The 15,568-nt window shown below is 37.0% G+C and overlaps 1 protein-coding gene across 4 annotated transcripts; it reads right to left on the reverse strand.

Annotated features, from left to right (window-relative positions):
- Positions 1 to 1,259: 1,259 nt before the first annotated feature.
- LOC18432698 (Galactose oxidase/kelch repeat superfamily protein) lies at positions 1,260 to 15,180 on the reverse strand. Of its 4 annotated transcripts, XM_088867744.1 has the most exons (4): positions 14,290 to 15,180; positions 6,280 to 6,504; positions 2,666 to 3,092; positions 1,260 to 2,455 (listed from the first exon to the last, which is right to left on the reverse strand). In XM_088867744.1, exons 3-4 carry the CDS (start codon positions 2,772 to 2,774, stop codon positions 1,839 to 1,841), a joined length of 726 nt encoding a protein of 241 aa, XP_088723870.1. In that variant the 5' UTR covers positions 2,775 to 3,092; positions 6,280 to 6,504; positions 14,290 to 15,180; the 3' UTR covers positions 1,260 to 1,838. The 4 variants fall into 4 exon arrangements, with proteins under 4 accessions (XP_088723870.1, XP_020521977.1, XP_088723869.1 ...); XM_020666318.2 differs by lacking the exon at positions 6,280 to 6,504; XM_088867743.1 differs by having other exon boundaries at positions 1,260 to 3,092.
- Positions 15,181 to 15,568: the final 388 nt, after the last annotated feature.

The following is a 15,568-nucleotide window of genomic DNA, read 5'->3' on the forward strand; positions in this document are numbered from 1 at the left end:
CAACCTTAAAATGTAGAATTAAAGATGGACCTAAAAAATTCATTGGAAAATATTGTTTTAATGTTGAAAAAATTTCTAATTGATCATCTCGACATTGAGATGTATGAATATGAAAAAAAGAAGAGATTTTGAGTCTCAAAAATAAGGCATCTTGCAACACATTATATGGACCGTCCATTTTCAAAATTTTCATATGTCTATAGACATACTGAATTTTAACTATTTTTAGAGTTTAAAATTTTATAATTAGATATGAAAATAGATTTTGAGATAATCCTCAGAATTTTTTACACCAAAATTAAATGTTATGATAAAATTTGGAGGTGCGCCTTAATTGGATTGTATAAGGTTGCAACCTTACAGAAACCAAACCCTTATATATAGGTGGTCTGTATGCATAAGATTCATTACCAGTTTTTGGCAATAGAAGAAGATTGTGGTGAAACCTCATAAGGTTTAACCACTCAGTTGTTCCTAATTATCTTGAAGAAGATTGTGGTGAAACCTCATAGGTTTAACCACTCAGTTGTTCTTACTTTTCTCTTCCCTCTCTGCACCAAAATGGGTTGCGAGGATTGGCTAAGCAGCTCTAGGTCATCCCAAAGAAGATTGAAGGAAAACATTATTACTTTTCTCTTCCCTCTCTGCACCAAAATGGGTTGAGAGGATTGGCTAAGCATCTCTAGGTCATCCCAAAGAAGATTGAAGGTAAACATTGCAGTGTTTGGAATAATTTCTCTTTTCACAAGGCTTCCCGCTCCCTATTGGTTCCTTCATCCATGCTTCTAAAGTCCATTGTTTTCCTCTTTGTGAAAAGGCCTCTTCCGATCCTCTCCCTCAAGCCCACTAGAATTCTCCACTCTAGGGAGTCTCTATGTGTGTTTTGCCTGTGCGCATGCAAGTGCATCACCTATCTCCCCTCTCTAATGGTATGATTATCCCCTGATCCATTTGATCATGGCAACAATGTGGTCATAAGGGTCATCAGTGTGCGACCCATGGCTTGGATGTGATGGAAGGAGGGTGGGAAGTACAACTGATTTATAGACATGTTTGGTGGGACCAAACTCCAACCATACCTCCACCACCGTTCGTTTGGTTACAATAAAGATTGATGACACCTATGTCTATAGTATGTCATGATCTAATGGGACAGCAGAGTTTCCCATTTAGTGAGTTAAATACCATACAATAGTTGCCACAGAACATGTACCATACAAGTATAATGATTCGACGCGTGATGTAGAACAAGCACAACAAAAAATAAAAGCATTTTCCAGATCTAAATGTAAGGAATGAACTTTAGGTCTGTCTAATACATAGTATTTACCGATATTTACTACAGTTTTCTAAATCATAGAGCATGAGATAAAAGCTTTATGAATGAGAACCTTTATAGATTCTAGATCTGAGAGTAACTAGCTTTCTTGAGATGGACAAGCTCGAGTTACGATCTCAAAACCTATATTCTGATTCCTTGTTCACTTTACTCTTCCATCCTCTGAACCTAAAACCAGCCATCAAAGCATCTAGCCATCCATGCAAGATAAAGACACGCACTGCTAAGCCCGCTGCAGATCTCTTCCTTCACCCAAATGAGTTTTTTTGTATGTTGTATTTTGATCCAAAAAGGTCAACCTTGCTTCATATAAAATAAATTCAAGCAAATATGAACTTTAAATTGGCCATTAATGGCTGGTAACTGTGATTGAGCCTTCTGCGACAACATTAGCTGTGATTGAGCCTTCTGCGACAACAGCCAAACAGGAAGACCCCCATTACAGACTTTGATTTGTTCTTTTAAACCAGAGGGCCGATCATATTAAGCACAGTGAAGCTTATGCTTGTAGCACTTGACAGTGAACAATATGGCTCTTGAGTCGGTTTCGTCCAGCAATACTTGACCAGAGGTTTGTCACGAAAGTCTTGAAATGTCCCTTTCCTGCAATAGTCTCCCAAAGCTGACCCACCCTTCTCGATTCATCAGACTTCGAAACATCCACTAAAGTGATGCTCATATTGTTTCGAATAATGCAAAGCTTTCCATTAAGTGGAACAAGGGCTGCTGCCTCCAATGCCCTTGAGTTTCCCAAGTGGAGCCTACTGTCTATGTGCCTACTCCATGAATCTGTTGCCCCATCATAAACCCTAATTTTGCAACCATCCTTACAATCCAATGCATATAATTCACCATTAATTGATACACTAGGGTTTCGCCACCCTGCAACCATGCCATCATAAACTGGGTTCCAATTATTCGACTCGGGAATGTACACCTCACTCATAACTTGGCGGTGAGACCCAAGGCCTTTCAAGAACCACCTTCCTTCATAAACCACCCCAATAAATGGCACCATTGCTGTGCTCATATCAGCTATAAAGGACCATCTATTTTTGTTGGGATCATATACTTCGGCAGATCTCAAAGACCTGGGGTTTCCCTCACATTCCCCACCTGCCACATATAAGCAATTGTTTATCACACAGGACCCAAAGAAGTGCCTTCTCCTAAGCATATCAGGTGCTCGATGCCACTTATTAGTCCTGGCACTATAAAATATGACCCTCCTCATTGAGCCCTTTAATGGGTCTTTTCCCCCAAATAAATAGAGGTGGCAACCACTTAAAACAGCGCAACCAAACCCAAGGGCCTCTGAATACTCACCAGGAACAGGGGGAAGTGGCTGCCAGAGCTGATACACTGGATCGAAAGCATGCCATGATATCTTCCCTTCTTTGTCTCTCTTGATAACATAAATCCATTCTTCAGCCATTCCAAGGCTCTTGCGAAGAGAGTAGAAAAAGTTTCCAGCCAAGAGACGGTACCATCTTTTGCAGACTAAGCGGAGCTTTCGATGCTCGACTCGAGGGACTCTGATCAAGCATGCAATGGCTAGGTCATCAGGAAGGCCAGGGAGCAATGGAGATTGGCCTCGACTTCTATCACCACGAATGACCTTGTTTCGAGAGGAGTGGATGGATGGTTTGATGTCAGGTTGGATGCATAGTTTTGAGCCTGGGACAAACTTTCTTGCTCCTGCAACGGTCTTGAGGCCTGTGTCAACTCGACAGTAGCATGCTGCAGTGTCAACCTGTTTAATTCATACAAAAGTATAAGTCCATGACCCAGATGACTGATGCGTACATGGTACAATAGAAAAAAGAATATAAGGAAGGAACATGCTGCGGATGGATTTGAGGCTCCTCAATCATGGGTTTCCGAATAACTTCATGTTCTCCAACTAGTTTTGCAATCATAAAGTATGCAACAGATGCTAGGCATCAAATGAGAGGTATCATTTTTCTATGGCTAAGTGTGAGATGCCATATTGCTGGCAGGAATTAAATATGCATGTGTGTGCTGGCGAATACATGTGTGTGTGTGTGTGCGTGCATGTGTGTGTATACTTTGACAGGATTCAATACTTCGATGTTTGATGCTTCTTAGCATGAAACAAAACATCAATGAGAAGAATATTTTCACCTATTTTAACTTTACCAACTGCATGGGGTGTACTTCATACAACAGAAGGAAAGGAAACGAGAGAACGTTATTTTAACTGGGCTTATTGGGAATTAAAATTTAGACAAAACAATTTCAACAAAGTAATTAAGACTAAGCAGCAGGCAGGCAACTTGAAAAACATGGTATAGGGTCTGGTAATCAAAAGTGCGTATAACATGCTCCCACAAGCATACTATAAAACAACTCCCTTCGGCAAAAGAGTAAATCAGGAGGATTTTTTTATCGGAAATTTGGGATCAATCTAAGCATCAACAGATGATTATTTTTAAGAAAAAAAATTTGGATTTCAAAGTCTTGAACACCTAGATCTTAGGATATTAATATTTTTGAGGCACATAGAGAATCCTATGTAATTCTTTTTCTCTTTGAGAATGGTTGTTAGGTTCTAGAGGCCATAACCCCACAAATTGGGGTCCAAAAAGTATTCCTAAGATGAGTTTTACGTCGAGGGATCAAATGCACAGTATGCCCCCGTAGGAGAAGCAAATCTTTTCACAGTAATCAAAATATTGGGGCAGCAGTGCAAGTTGAGGTGAAGGTCAAGGAAAAGTGTAACTGTGTGGGACTTATTTATGGGCTTTTCCTTGGCTTTGTTTGTCACTTGATTATTTTGTCAGTCAATTTGAGACTTTCAGTTCCCACCATCTTTACAATAACATTTTTAAATTTATCTAAAAACAAAAAGAGCAAAGAAATCCCACAAAAGAAACTAAAAAGAGGAGAGGAAAACAGCATCACATGAAACTGAACAAGAGAAAGACAGAGGGCCACAGCAACCATGTGTTGTACTAGGCAAGGTCAGAAATCAATCTACTTCTTATGTTGTTACTTTCCATGGTTATCTATTCGAGCATCAGATTGTTCCCAAAAATAAAATCTAAAACCTAAGCACTAGTAACAGATGATTGTGCAAGCTGAAAAAGGAACACTGTATAGATCATCTAAATGCCACAAGACAAGAATGCACAACAGTCATTTCATAGCTAAAAAGGACTACTAGTTTACAGACTTGGGAATGGTAAGCAGCAAGTTCTCACGAGATCAGATCTGTTGCATAAGGGAAACCCAATTCCAAATGGGGATGCAGCAAGAGTTATGGCAACGATTGAAGAGTTTTCTTTATAAGGACATGATCCAGAATAACAAAGGTATGGAGATAGAATAAACTTTATCTCTCCCTAATCTCTTAAAAACAAGTTTAACATATCCTAACCAACCCAACCATGTTAATCCCTATCTATATCCATCTTAAAAAAAAAAAAAAAACTAAATTTTCAATCTACTCCTTGAATCTCTACAACCAGCATTCTCCTGGGGTTGGGAGAAGCTCGACCTCGAGCTTATGGAATTCGAAAATTTTCCTTCATTATCTTCTCCACTTTGTTCCAACTGGGAATTTTCACCCTTTTCTTGGCAAACTTTTGATTGCTAATCCTAATCGAGAAATGTCGTGATATGCTTAAAAAATCAATTGTGATGCCAAAACCTCTTGCACCTTCCACCACTTGTATTTTATGACTCTCAATCAACTCAACTTTCAAAGCAAGTAGTGATGTGTGATTAATGCTTAGATTGGTGGTTGATTCTGATCTCTTTTCTCTTCGTATTCTTGTTCCTCCTCCTGTAATCTACTAAATAGATAGTGCAGACTTTGTTGTAATACTTTGCCAATACATTTATCAGGTCTTCTTTTAGTCTCTCAAATTCCTTATCTAATCGTTCAAATATTTGATCTATACGCTTCGTAACTAGATCAACAGCTGTTTATGATCAGCATGGATCTCAAGACTCTGATACTAATTGATGCAGGTAAAAATAATAAACTAAAAAAATAAAAATGAAAATAAAGATTGAGAGATTATACCCTCTCCCTGGATTTGCAAGGGAGCCCATTCCAAGATCTTTTCACAAGATCAAACTCTTTCTTTATTCAAAGAATCACTCTCTCTACAAAGAAGGGACCTCTTCCCTTTAAATACAAATTTATAAGGAATAATAAATAAAAATAACAAACTAAACTCTGTTTCTAACTTATCTCTTAAAAACAAGTCTAACATATTCTAACGAACCCAACCATGCTAATCCCTATCCATATCCATCTTAAAATAAATAAATAAAAAAAAGCCTAAATTTTCAGTTCTACCCCTTAAATCTCTACAACTAAAAAAGACAAGAATAATCCTAAAGAAAACTAAAATCCAAATAACATCTTTTTAAGTCCTAAAAAATATAAAAATATAAAATTTTAAAAAATTATTTTTTTATTTGCATCAGAGACTGATCAACCTCTTCACCAAATCCTTGGGAAAACAATATGGATATTCCTTGGAGAACAATCCTGATGTGAATAACATAATTGTATTACATAGACAAGAAACATATGAAGGGTATGAACATTCTTGTGTTCACATTGAGTATCTATGATAGGGATGAACATGTGATAGTAAAGACTTAATGATGAATTCTATGCCCAAAATGTGGCCATAGAATTTCCACTCTTAGTGAAGATATTTTTGAGACAGAAATTTGGACGGCATTGTTACTGGTTTATGGATATTAACTCGTACATCTAGTTCTTTATCCATCCCAAAATAGTATTAACTACATATACCAGCCTCGGTTAGGGGAATAAATGATCACGTAAACCAGAAAACCATCTCTCTTTTTTTCTTTTCCTAAAGAGAAGATTCCCTCCTCAACACCTAAATATTACAAATCGGACAAGTTTTGATCAGATAATCTGGCAATGTCACCTAAGGTTTGCATGCTGAGACATTGACGAGCTCTTCCATCCATACTAAGATCTGCAAGATGAGCCATTGAAAAGCCTGCAATTTCTTCACAATGTTAGTCATTCACTTCTAGTTCTAGAGTTCGGGTGCAGTGTAGGAGCCCATTCCCATGCCTCATGACCTCGACTCACTCTTTGAAGATCCTTATGTCCATGAGATGGAATGCAGCCACCATGTCAGGATTCCCTGTTTCACATTGTCAGTCATTTCACATAGTCAGTCATGTCATGTGGCATTGCATATACAAGGATTTGCTCCATTACATGTCCTTACATTTGGTAGGTTACATACTCGACAAGACGACAAGATAATTGGTACTAAATATTGCCATATTAGAGTGTTGAAGAACCCTAACATATGCTTCAAGTGTTAGGAAACAGAAGTGACTGAGAATCACAATTATCTATATTGCCTCTATGCATGTATGATATAGGGATTCTTCCAGAATTTGATTGAAGTTTCATGAGTAATTCGTGGACCCATGGAGGGTCTCACAATTCATGGGTCAGAGAGGCTGTGCCTCATGAAAATTTTTCCCTCAAGAAAAAAGACCATAGAATCTTCAAGGTTTCCTATAGGGATTACTTGAAACTCTAGGGACACATTGAGGACTTCGTATTCTTTTGGGTCCTTAGCTTCAAAAAGTTCTTTAATTTCATCTTAGTGGATGAGGCTTGTACATGGACAGTGATTGCTTAAAGATATTTAGGTAGGATAGGTGCAAGGTTCTGAAGACCTCTCTCTTTCTTTCTTTCTTTCTTAATACGATTGAAACACCTCATGGCATTTGTCATTTCTAAGGAGGTGGACGCTAAAGCTCTTCTGAAATATCTATGGGTTTTCCCCCACTTCTTTAAGGGGAGCCCTAATCGCGGACAGGGGACTCACTTGATTCTTCTAAACATAAAGCTTGAAATTTCTATGAGATGTTTAAACTCCTCTCCAGTTTTATGTTAGTTTATCCTAGAATATCCTGTTATACTGATGAATTTTCATAGATATTGTCATTAACCCAAAATCATAATCTCACATTTTCAAGCATTGGTCAACACCATTAAATGAAAGAAAAAAGAAAAATGTTGGCCGTACTAAATTTCCACAAGTAGTGATTCCTCAATAACTTCATAAAATCATAAGTTTGATCTCAAAGTGTCCACCTTCATAACAACATGCACTCCCATTATCTAATGTTAGAGGTATCAACGATCTTGAGACTAGAGAATTTCTTTTTTCTTCTTTTTTGTGATCGTTTTTTAGACAAGAGTGTCAAACATGAGATTAAATGAATAAACATATGATTCACACACACGAATAAGACAACCAATATGAAGATAAGAACTGCTAATGTTATACTGAAGAAATCAAATGAGGAAGAGCCCAGAACACTTTCTTGTCGAAACAAGATATCAATATCAACAATCTCAAGACTAGAAGAATGTCTTTTTTTGTGATCGTTTTTGAGACAAGAAGAGTCAAACATGAGAAAAACATAACATGAGATTAAATGAATAAGAATATGATTCACATATGCGAATAAGACAACCAATAGGAAAATGATAACTGCTGATGTTATACTGGAGAAATCAAATAAGGAAGAGCCCAGAAGACTTTTTCGTCGAAACAAGATACCAATAGTAATAAGACATACAAGGCACAGAACTAGTTCATGATAATCCTAAGGGGGAAATAGATGGACTTAAGAAAGTCTCCTTAAGGATACAACACTGATTACCGAGACACATTTGTACATGATTGAGAGACAGATATTCATGTTTATGTTGTCTCATGGATATCGAATAGAGAAGCCCATTTCATCTTCTATCTGGTGCTAACTTTTTATTCATTTTGCCCTCATTGCTCAACTTGATTAATTTGATGAGATTTTTTGGGGGTAGGTTAAACAAAGGTGGGTCCTTATGGTATGCTTTTGGACAAACTTCAGAGGTCAAGCATATGACCTCCCAATCCAAACCAGATCTCTACCAGTTAGAGTGGAAGCAGATTCAAGTTTTGGGACAAAAACTATAGCACTTCAGAGACTAATAACAAATTTTTTTGGCACTTAATTGTCCATTTTTTCAGTAAGCAACACATAACCTGAAGTGCTATCAGCAGTAGATACATGTACCACATGAAGTCAATGGACTCTAAAATCTCAGGATTTTTGCTCATCCGATTGAGAGTAGCACTCCAAAATAATCTTGCTCAAAACATAGCTGCTGAGATCACCCAATATGGGTGGTGATCCCACCCCGGAATCTCATTCCAGTACTCCGGGTAAGAGAGCTTAAAGGGTCTCGAATTTTAAATATCGAGAGCTCAATTCTCTATGCTAGGAATTGTGATTGCCACCTTAAAAGCCAAGAAAATGATAAAACTGATGACGTTTTATTTATCACCAGCCAACAATACAACTGTACTTTTAATATAGGCGCATTACTTGCTAGCTATAAATGAAGAGATCCCTATGTTAACCAGTATATATAGTCCTAGACTGTATGTATTCTTAACGTCAGGATCAGGATCCCCAAAAGGGTGGGATATCAATCTCCAAAATATGCATTGTATGGATGGACGCTCCCAACTATAGGGATCTTATGCCTTTCACGAACCCCTGACCCCAATCTCGATCCCAACAACTATGGTTCAAATCAAAGAAGTATTGTTGTAAAAAAAGAGTATATTTAAATTTCGTTAACTTTCCCCATGTGCAGCAGCCTGATACAACCAATTCAAACAGGTAGATCTATTGTTAGTGGACCAATCCATGAGGGCATGGCAAAAGGATTTGAGGTTGATAAGAATATAAAGCACTTTTAAAGATGTGCTTAAGAGCACCCTTCTAGATTAATAATCAGATTGGAATTATATGATCAAGTAAAAGTCTACTCAGTGAGCTCTAGTAAAGATTTCCATTAGGAGTAAATGTTGGGTTGATCTTTTAACGTCAAAAGTTATCTGGTATCTAAATAAAAGGAGATGAGAAGTAAGTTTAGAACAATCCTCCAGAGGCTTTCTGTAGCCTGTTGACTTCTCTCCTAGTACCCTAAAATGTCACTTATCATCTATTTTGATTAAGCACAGTTGGGAATTTATCATAGTGATTTGATCTGATAATAAATGAAAAGGAGAGTCTCAACAAATCTCAGAAGCACTTCAATCACAAAACTACAAATGGATCCACCATGTGATGATGAAGGGAACTCTCAATTTAGAATGCTTCATTCCTTCCCGTGAGGATGGATGCCGTTGAAGGAAGTTACCAATTCTCAAGAATACATTGGAATATAAGGCAAGGCCATAATTAGATGACTTAAACATCCAAAGGCAGATACTGGAGCAATACGAATCATATAATGAAATCAGATAATTCTGTGCCATAAAATAGCATAGGTATATTTAGGTAAGGATCAATCAATAAGGCAGGTAAGGGAAAAAAAAGCAACAAAATATTACTCTATTTCCTTTAAAGAAGGCTCTATGTTTTAGGGCACTACCACCATACCCAAAAGTGGCTCATGACCTTTGACTCAATGAGGATAGAAAAGAGATGGAATGGCAGATATTTAGTAACATGCAAAGTGAGGAACACTTAAATAGGGGAGCCTCCTTAGGTTCCTCGCAAACATAAAATGCAAAGCTAAAACTTATAAATCAAAATTACTAGTAAATCCTAAGGTCAAAAATAACAAATGTCTGCATGTGCGTGCAAACAAGCACAACAGAATCACAAGGACACTGACTAAGAACTTGAAATTTGAAGCATCACGATGCTTCATGGTGAAATCCATATGCTGTTGTATTTTGTCGGCTAAGATGTATGTATGCAAAGGAGCTCCTGCCTCAAGTTGTCCCATTGTTTATGTTATAAAATAAGTTGCTTACGATTAATCACCTTAGTTTGATTACTATTTCTGAACTGCAATACCCTAAAAAAGAAATCAAAAGAAAAGTTTCTATTTGTGGAACATAACTCCATGAAGGATAAGGATAAAGATATGGTGAGGTCAAAGGTAGCAATAGCCTGATCATTTGGACGAGCATGTTGCAATGGTTTGATGATGCATGGTTAGGCCCGACTCTTTACTTAGACAATTGTCAATTTAAGGAGGCACAAGATGAAACCTGTGAGGTTGAGCCTCACAGGAATCCACTTTCATAACCCTAATCTAAAGGATCTAGAAAGAAAACGTAATAAGATTTGGAAAAACACACCAAAAGACCATTTAATTTTAGTACAAGGAAGTCACAATCACTCTTGTGTCCCAAATTCCAAAGTTGTAAGAGTCTCATTGACTAGACTCAAAGTTAAAAAAAAATGAAAATAAAAATCCTCGAACGTTGTGACACACCCAAAGCATCGAATTTGACATTTAATGGCTAAAAGAGTAATTGTGACCTCCTTGTACCAAAGATAAATGGTCTCATAGTATAAAATCCTATAAGATTTTCCAGTTGGAGGCAATTGTATATAGAGATGCTGTATGATATAATGATTCTGTAGGCAACACAATGACTATGGTTTCTCAGTGAAAATGAGTTATCTTCAAGACACAGATGAGACTCATCGATCATTTTGAGAAGAGTAATACCATAGCACATGCTTCCCCTCCAGGAGTTCTCAAGAACCAGCCAAGTAGGTTTTAATGTTAGTCGACATGAGGACAATATTAAACTATTATGAGAATACACAAAGCAATTGGGATTGCACTTAGATGCAAATGCATTCTAAAAAGATATTTGATAAAATGACACAGTTTATCATAGTCATATGTACTAGAAAGTGAGCTTTCTTCCCCAGAAGATGGATGGATTTTTTGGGGACATACTAGATTTCAAAGCCTTGTATTTGGTGACCGAGGCAAGGTAGCTCCTTAGCAAAATAGGTTGGCAAAATTGGGTGCAGACAAGAAAGAGGAGAAAGCATCGTATTACATACCTGCTCAATTTTTGGTACATTTTCTCTAAAGTATTGTTATTTACACAAGAAAGGTTATTTTAGTGGTTTTATGTTGCAACTACATGAAAATAGATAATTATGGAAAAATGACATATGATATACATGAGCCATAGGTGCACTCAATTCAGGATGAATCTTGATTTTGTCATCTATCACAAGCACCAACATTTGCGGGGGAAATAATAGATACAAGCAAGAATAAGCTAAGGAATAGAACTAATAGCAAGTGATATTACATTCATGAAGAAATTGACCAAATGAGATTTCTAAACTGATATTTATGCACTCAAAGTGTGATGATTATGACATAGATCAGCAATTTCTGCAATGATGCCTAGTGACAAAGAGATGTTAGAATATTTCACAAAAATTTCAGTTGGTTGGGGCATTTCTTGTACATCTTTGCGGAGATAGATAACTAGTAATTTTCATGAGAACATCGTTCCTCTGAAAATGAAGTCAGCAAGAATAACACAATAGAGCTAGATATTTGTTTATTATTTTAGGGGATTGTCTACAAAGACACCATTTGCTTTTTGCACAAGGAGGTCACAACTATTCCCACTAATTAGATGTCAAATTGGATAGCTTGGGGTGAGTCACGAAGTCTCGAGAATTTTTTTTTGGAACTTTGTGTCTATTCAATGACACTCTTACAACCACCCATTTTGAAATTTAAGGGACAAGAACGATTGTGATCTCCTTGTACAAAAAGTAAATGGTCTCTTTGTAGACAATCCCTTATTTTATTTTTATAAATGAGACCAAATTTCTCTTTTTTGATATGATGTGATTTTGAATAGTGTATTTCCTGTAGTAAACTGGCCAAGCCATATTATGTAAGTATTCTAAAGAATCGGGCATTTAAAAGTTAGACCGGTGAAAGGGAAAACTTTCTCATAGAATCCTTGGTTTCCTTTACGTTAACCCTGGTGAGTAGTCGAATTTATAATCAAATTATGAATGCATCCAGTAACCAATAAGTTTTTTCAATGAGATGGATAGAGCTATAGCACATATAGTTAATATTCGGTAAAGATGTTCTCCCTAAAACACAAAATTAGGCATCAGGAAGAGTATATATGTGCAGCTTTGTAAGGACAAAATTAGGGAAGAAAAATTAAGGGACCAGTGAGGAAGCAATACTGCAAGTAATAAACAAAATTGCAAGCACTAATTACCAAAGAAAATCAGCAAATTAGAGCTCAAAATTAAGACGTTAAGTTTGTTTCGTTTGTATAGATGAGTTAATCAGGATCTGGCATTCCTAATCATCAAACTAGAAGTGGTGGTCTTCTTTTCCTAAAATGCAGAGTCATCTTTTTATGTGTATTCTACAAATTGGACTCCCATCTAAGATATGTAGAAGTCAACCTGTTTGGCTGTTTCATAGTCTTTACACTTGGGTGATTAAGTTCCAAGGCTCTAATAGTAAGAACTATTGAATACTTAAAACATACAAGGCCTATTAAGGAAAAGAAATGATACATTGCATTTAATGTATCGTTTCATGTCAAAACTTATCCAAATAAGTTTTTTTTTTAAACTGTTGACTTTGTATTAAGTAAAAGGAGTGTACACATTTCAAAAAATAGGCTACCCACAGAATGGGAGATCTGTACAAAAACCATCGAGATGGTGGCAGTATCAACAATTGGTATACAAGCATGCGATAACAAAAAATCGGGTCTCGTCCAAAACACAGTAGCAAGTGCTCTAGAGAGACACCTGGGAAGCACCCTCCTTAGCCAGGGCATCAGCCAATTGGTTGGCCTCTTGCCAAGTATGCTTACATAAGACCTGAGTATGCCTGCAAATGTAAAAAATCTCCTAAAAACTGCTGGTAGTCTCCAAGGGGGAGAGAACTCACGTGAGGCCGAGGAGATGATATTTCTAGTGTCACCCTCCCACAACCAAAACAGTGCTCCTGGTGGGATTGAAAATTTTTAGGCCTTCCAAGAGTGCACAGGCTTCCGCCGTTGTGGAGTCCACTTGGCCAATGGGAAGGGCAAAGGAGAAGAGGAAAATTCCTTCATGATTCCTGAAGATGCCCCAGATACCCGCCGGGCCACGGTTGCCCAGAGAGTACCCATCAAAATTAAGTTTGGTCTGGCCGGGTTCCAATAGTCTCCATAGGGAAGATCGGGGGGATAGGGCTGGGCTTGTGGTGAAGGATGACTAGCCAATTGTGATGGAAATCGAACGTGGAGAGGAACTTGAACCGTATGTAATTTTAAATAAGTATTAAATTACAGGAAACTCTGAATAAATCATGGAGTACAAAGTCTTTCTTCCCCAAATAAGAAGTGAAACTCAATATGTTGAGACATAATTCTGGAGGTAAATTTAATAATCTATAAGATAGACCCATTGTTGTCATAACTTTAGACCCTATTGAGCGAAAATGTTTGCTTGATGGAAGTTCATAGGAACACGGAAATCAATAGACATTAGGGCCCTTGTTCATTTATTACCTCGTAAGAATACCAAATATTTATTTACTTCCTTCTGTTCCCCCTCCCCCCACCCCAAAAAGAAAGGAAAATCTTCATACCCACCTGCACATATATTCAGGAAAACGGCAGAAACAAAGAATCTACTTTTTTTTATAAAAAGAAACAAAGAATCTATTAATAAAAACAAGTAATAACTAGACATATTTACAAGCTTTATATGACTGGTTCTGATGCTCCGAAGTTCTCAAGAAACCTAGAATTATGCAGATCTTCTCCATAAAAGGTCAGGTCAACACCAAATTCTCACTTTCCACAGATGCATTCCATAACAATCTAAATGAGATGCCCATTCCAGAAATCATCATTTGTACGACTAAAAAATGCAAGTAACTATAAAGTTAAAGCACCACAAAGCAGATAAGCAAAATCGAAAGGACGAGCACTGATATCCAAACAACAATTCTATAACTATCAAATTGTATTAATGAGTTGCAAAATACATGACCATACAATTCATCAGAAGTATCAAATAAAAATTGGGAAATTGACACTCACCAAAGGAGGATGAACCCCTCTCTCCATTTCAAGTTCAATCTGAGTCCTTCATCGGCATGATCAACAACCCAAATCAACCGAAAACAAGATCAGCACCAGAAAACCCAATCCTCCCAATGAAACACTCATTTAAACAAAACAACCACAAACGAAAAATGAGACAGTACGAAGAGGAAAGAAAACCCAATCCCAAGTTGTAGAGTTTAAGGTCAATGCACCCAGGAACGGGGAAGAAGAAGAAGCCCAATACCAGAAAACAAAAATAAAAATAAAAAGAGGAGCGACAGTATACAGAAGATATGAGAGAGAGAAATAGATTTCCACCCCTCACACTGAACTTGTGTGCATAATTGTAGCCCAAACTTTCAACCAACTAAATTAAACTCCAAAAAACTCATCCACCCTCCCATAAAAACAAAGGGTAGAGAGAGAGAGAGAGAGCGCTATGGGAGACTCGATCAATCAACTAAGACTCAAATATTAAAAAGCAAATCCATCTCTCATCCCCACCCCATAAAAAGAAAAAGAGGGGACAAACAGAATTAGAAGAGAGAAAAAACACTCACTGTAACCCATTTCCCCGTAAGAAAAGAAAAAGAAAAGGTCTTCGGTAGAGAGAGGAAATGGGTTTTGTTATGGAGATAGGATGAGAGAGCTTAGAAGAGAAGAAATGGGTTTTTTTTGTTAAGAGAGAGAAGAAGAGAGAGACATGAAATGGGTTTTATTACAGCAAGATTGCTAAGAAGAAATTGGTTTTAGACCTGTAAGAGGAGAAAAAGAACAAGAAAAGCATATATAATTTTCAAGAAAGAGATGGGTTTCAATCCATGGGTACCCACAAACCTAAACCACTATGTAGAAAAAGTTGAGATGGGTTGGCATTTTGCCCTTGGAGAGTTGCAGCTATGACCTATGCTTATATAGTGTCAGGGATTCTCTACTCCCATTCAATACCATATAAAAGAAAGAGACTCTCCAAAAAAAAACAAGTCAAAGAAGGAAAATATCACCCAATTTCATGTCATCAAACCTAGAATAAAAATAAAACCATATCCTTTGATCAATTGTGTGTCAAATGACCGTCAAACATATAATAAAAAGAAAAAGCTTTTATAGAGCCGAGGCTCTAAACAATCAAATTAGAGCCCACTTCAAAAATTTCATTAGAAGAGGTTGTTTTGATGCCCAAATATCCTCAAATTAATCATCTTGACATCAAGATGCATGGATATGAGAAAAAAATAGATTTCAAATTGTAAAAATAGTGCATCTTGTAACT

The sequence above is a fragment of the Amborella trichopoda genome, chromosome 5 (genome assembly GCF_054954075.1).
Source record: "Amborella trichopoda isolate Santa Cruz 75 chromosome 5, AtrichopodaSantaCruz75HAP2 v2.0, whole genome shotgun sequence".
In the NCBI taxonomy this organism is placed as follows: domain Eukaryota; kingdom Viridiplantae; phylum Streptophyta; class Magnoliopsida; order Amborellales; family Amborellaceae; genus Amborella; species Amborella trichopoda.

Bases quoted from the DNA above. Each gene is read 5' to 3' on its own strand.
- LOC18432698 (XM_006842799.4), bottom strand. From the start codon at position 14,316: ATGGAGAGAGGGGTTCATCCTCCTTTG. The intron at 3,093-14,289 runs GTGAGTGTCAAT...TGAATTAAACAG, and splicing joins GAGGGGTTCATCCTCCTTTG to GTTGACACTGCAGCATGCTA.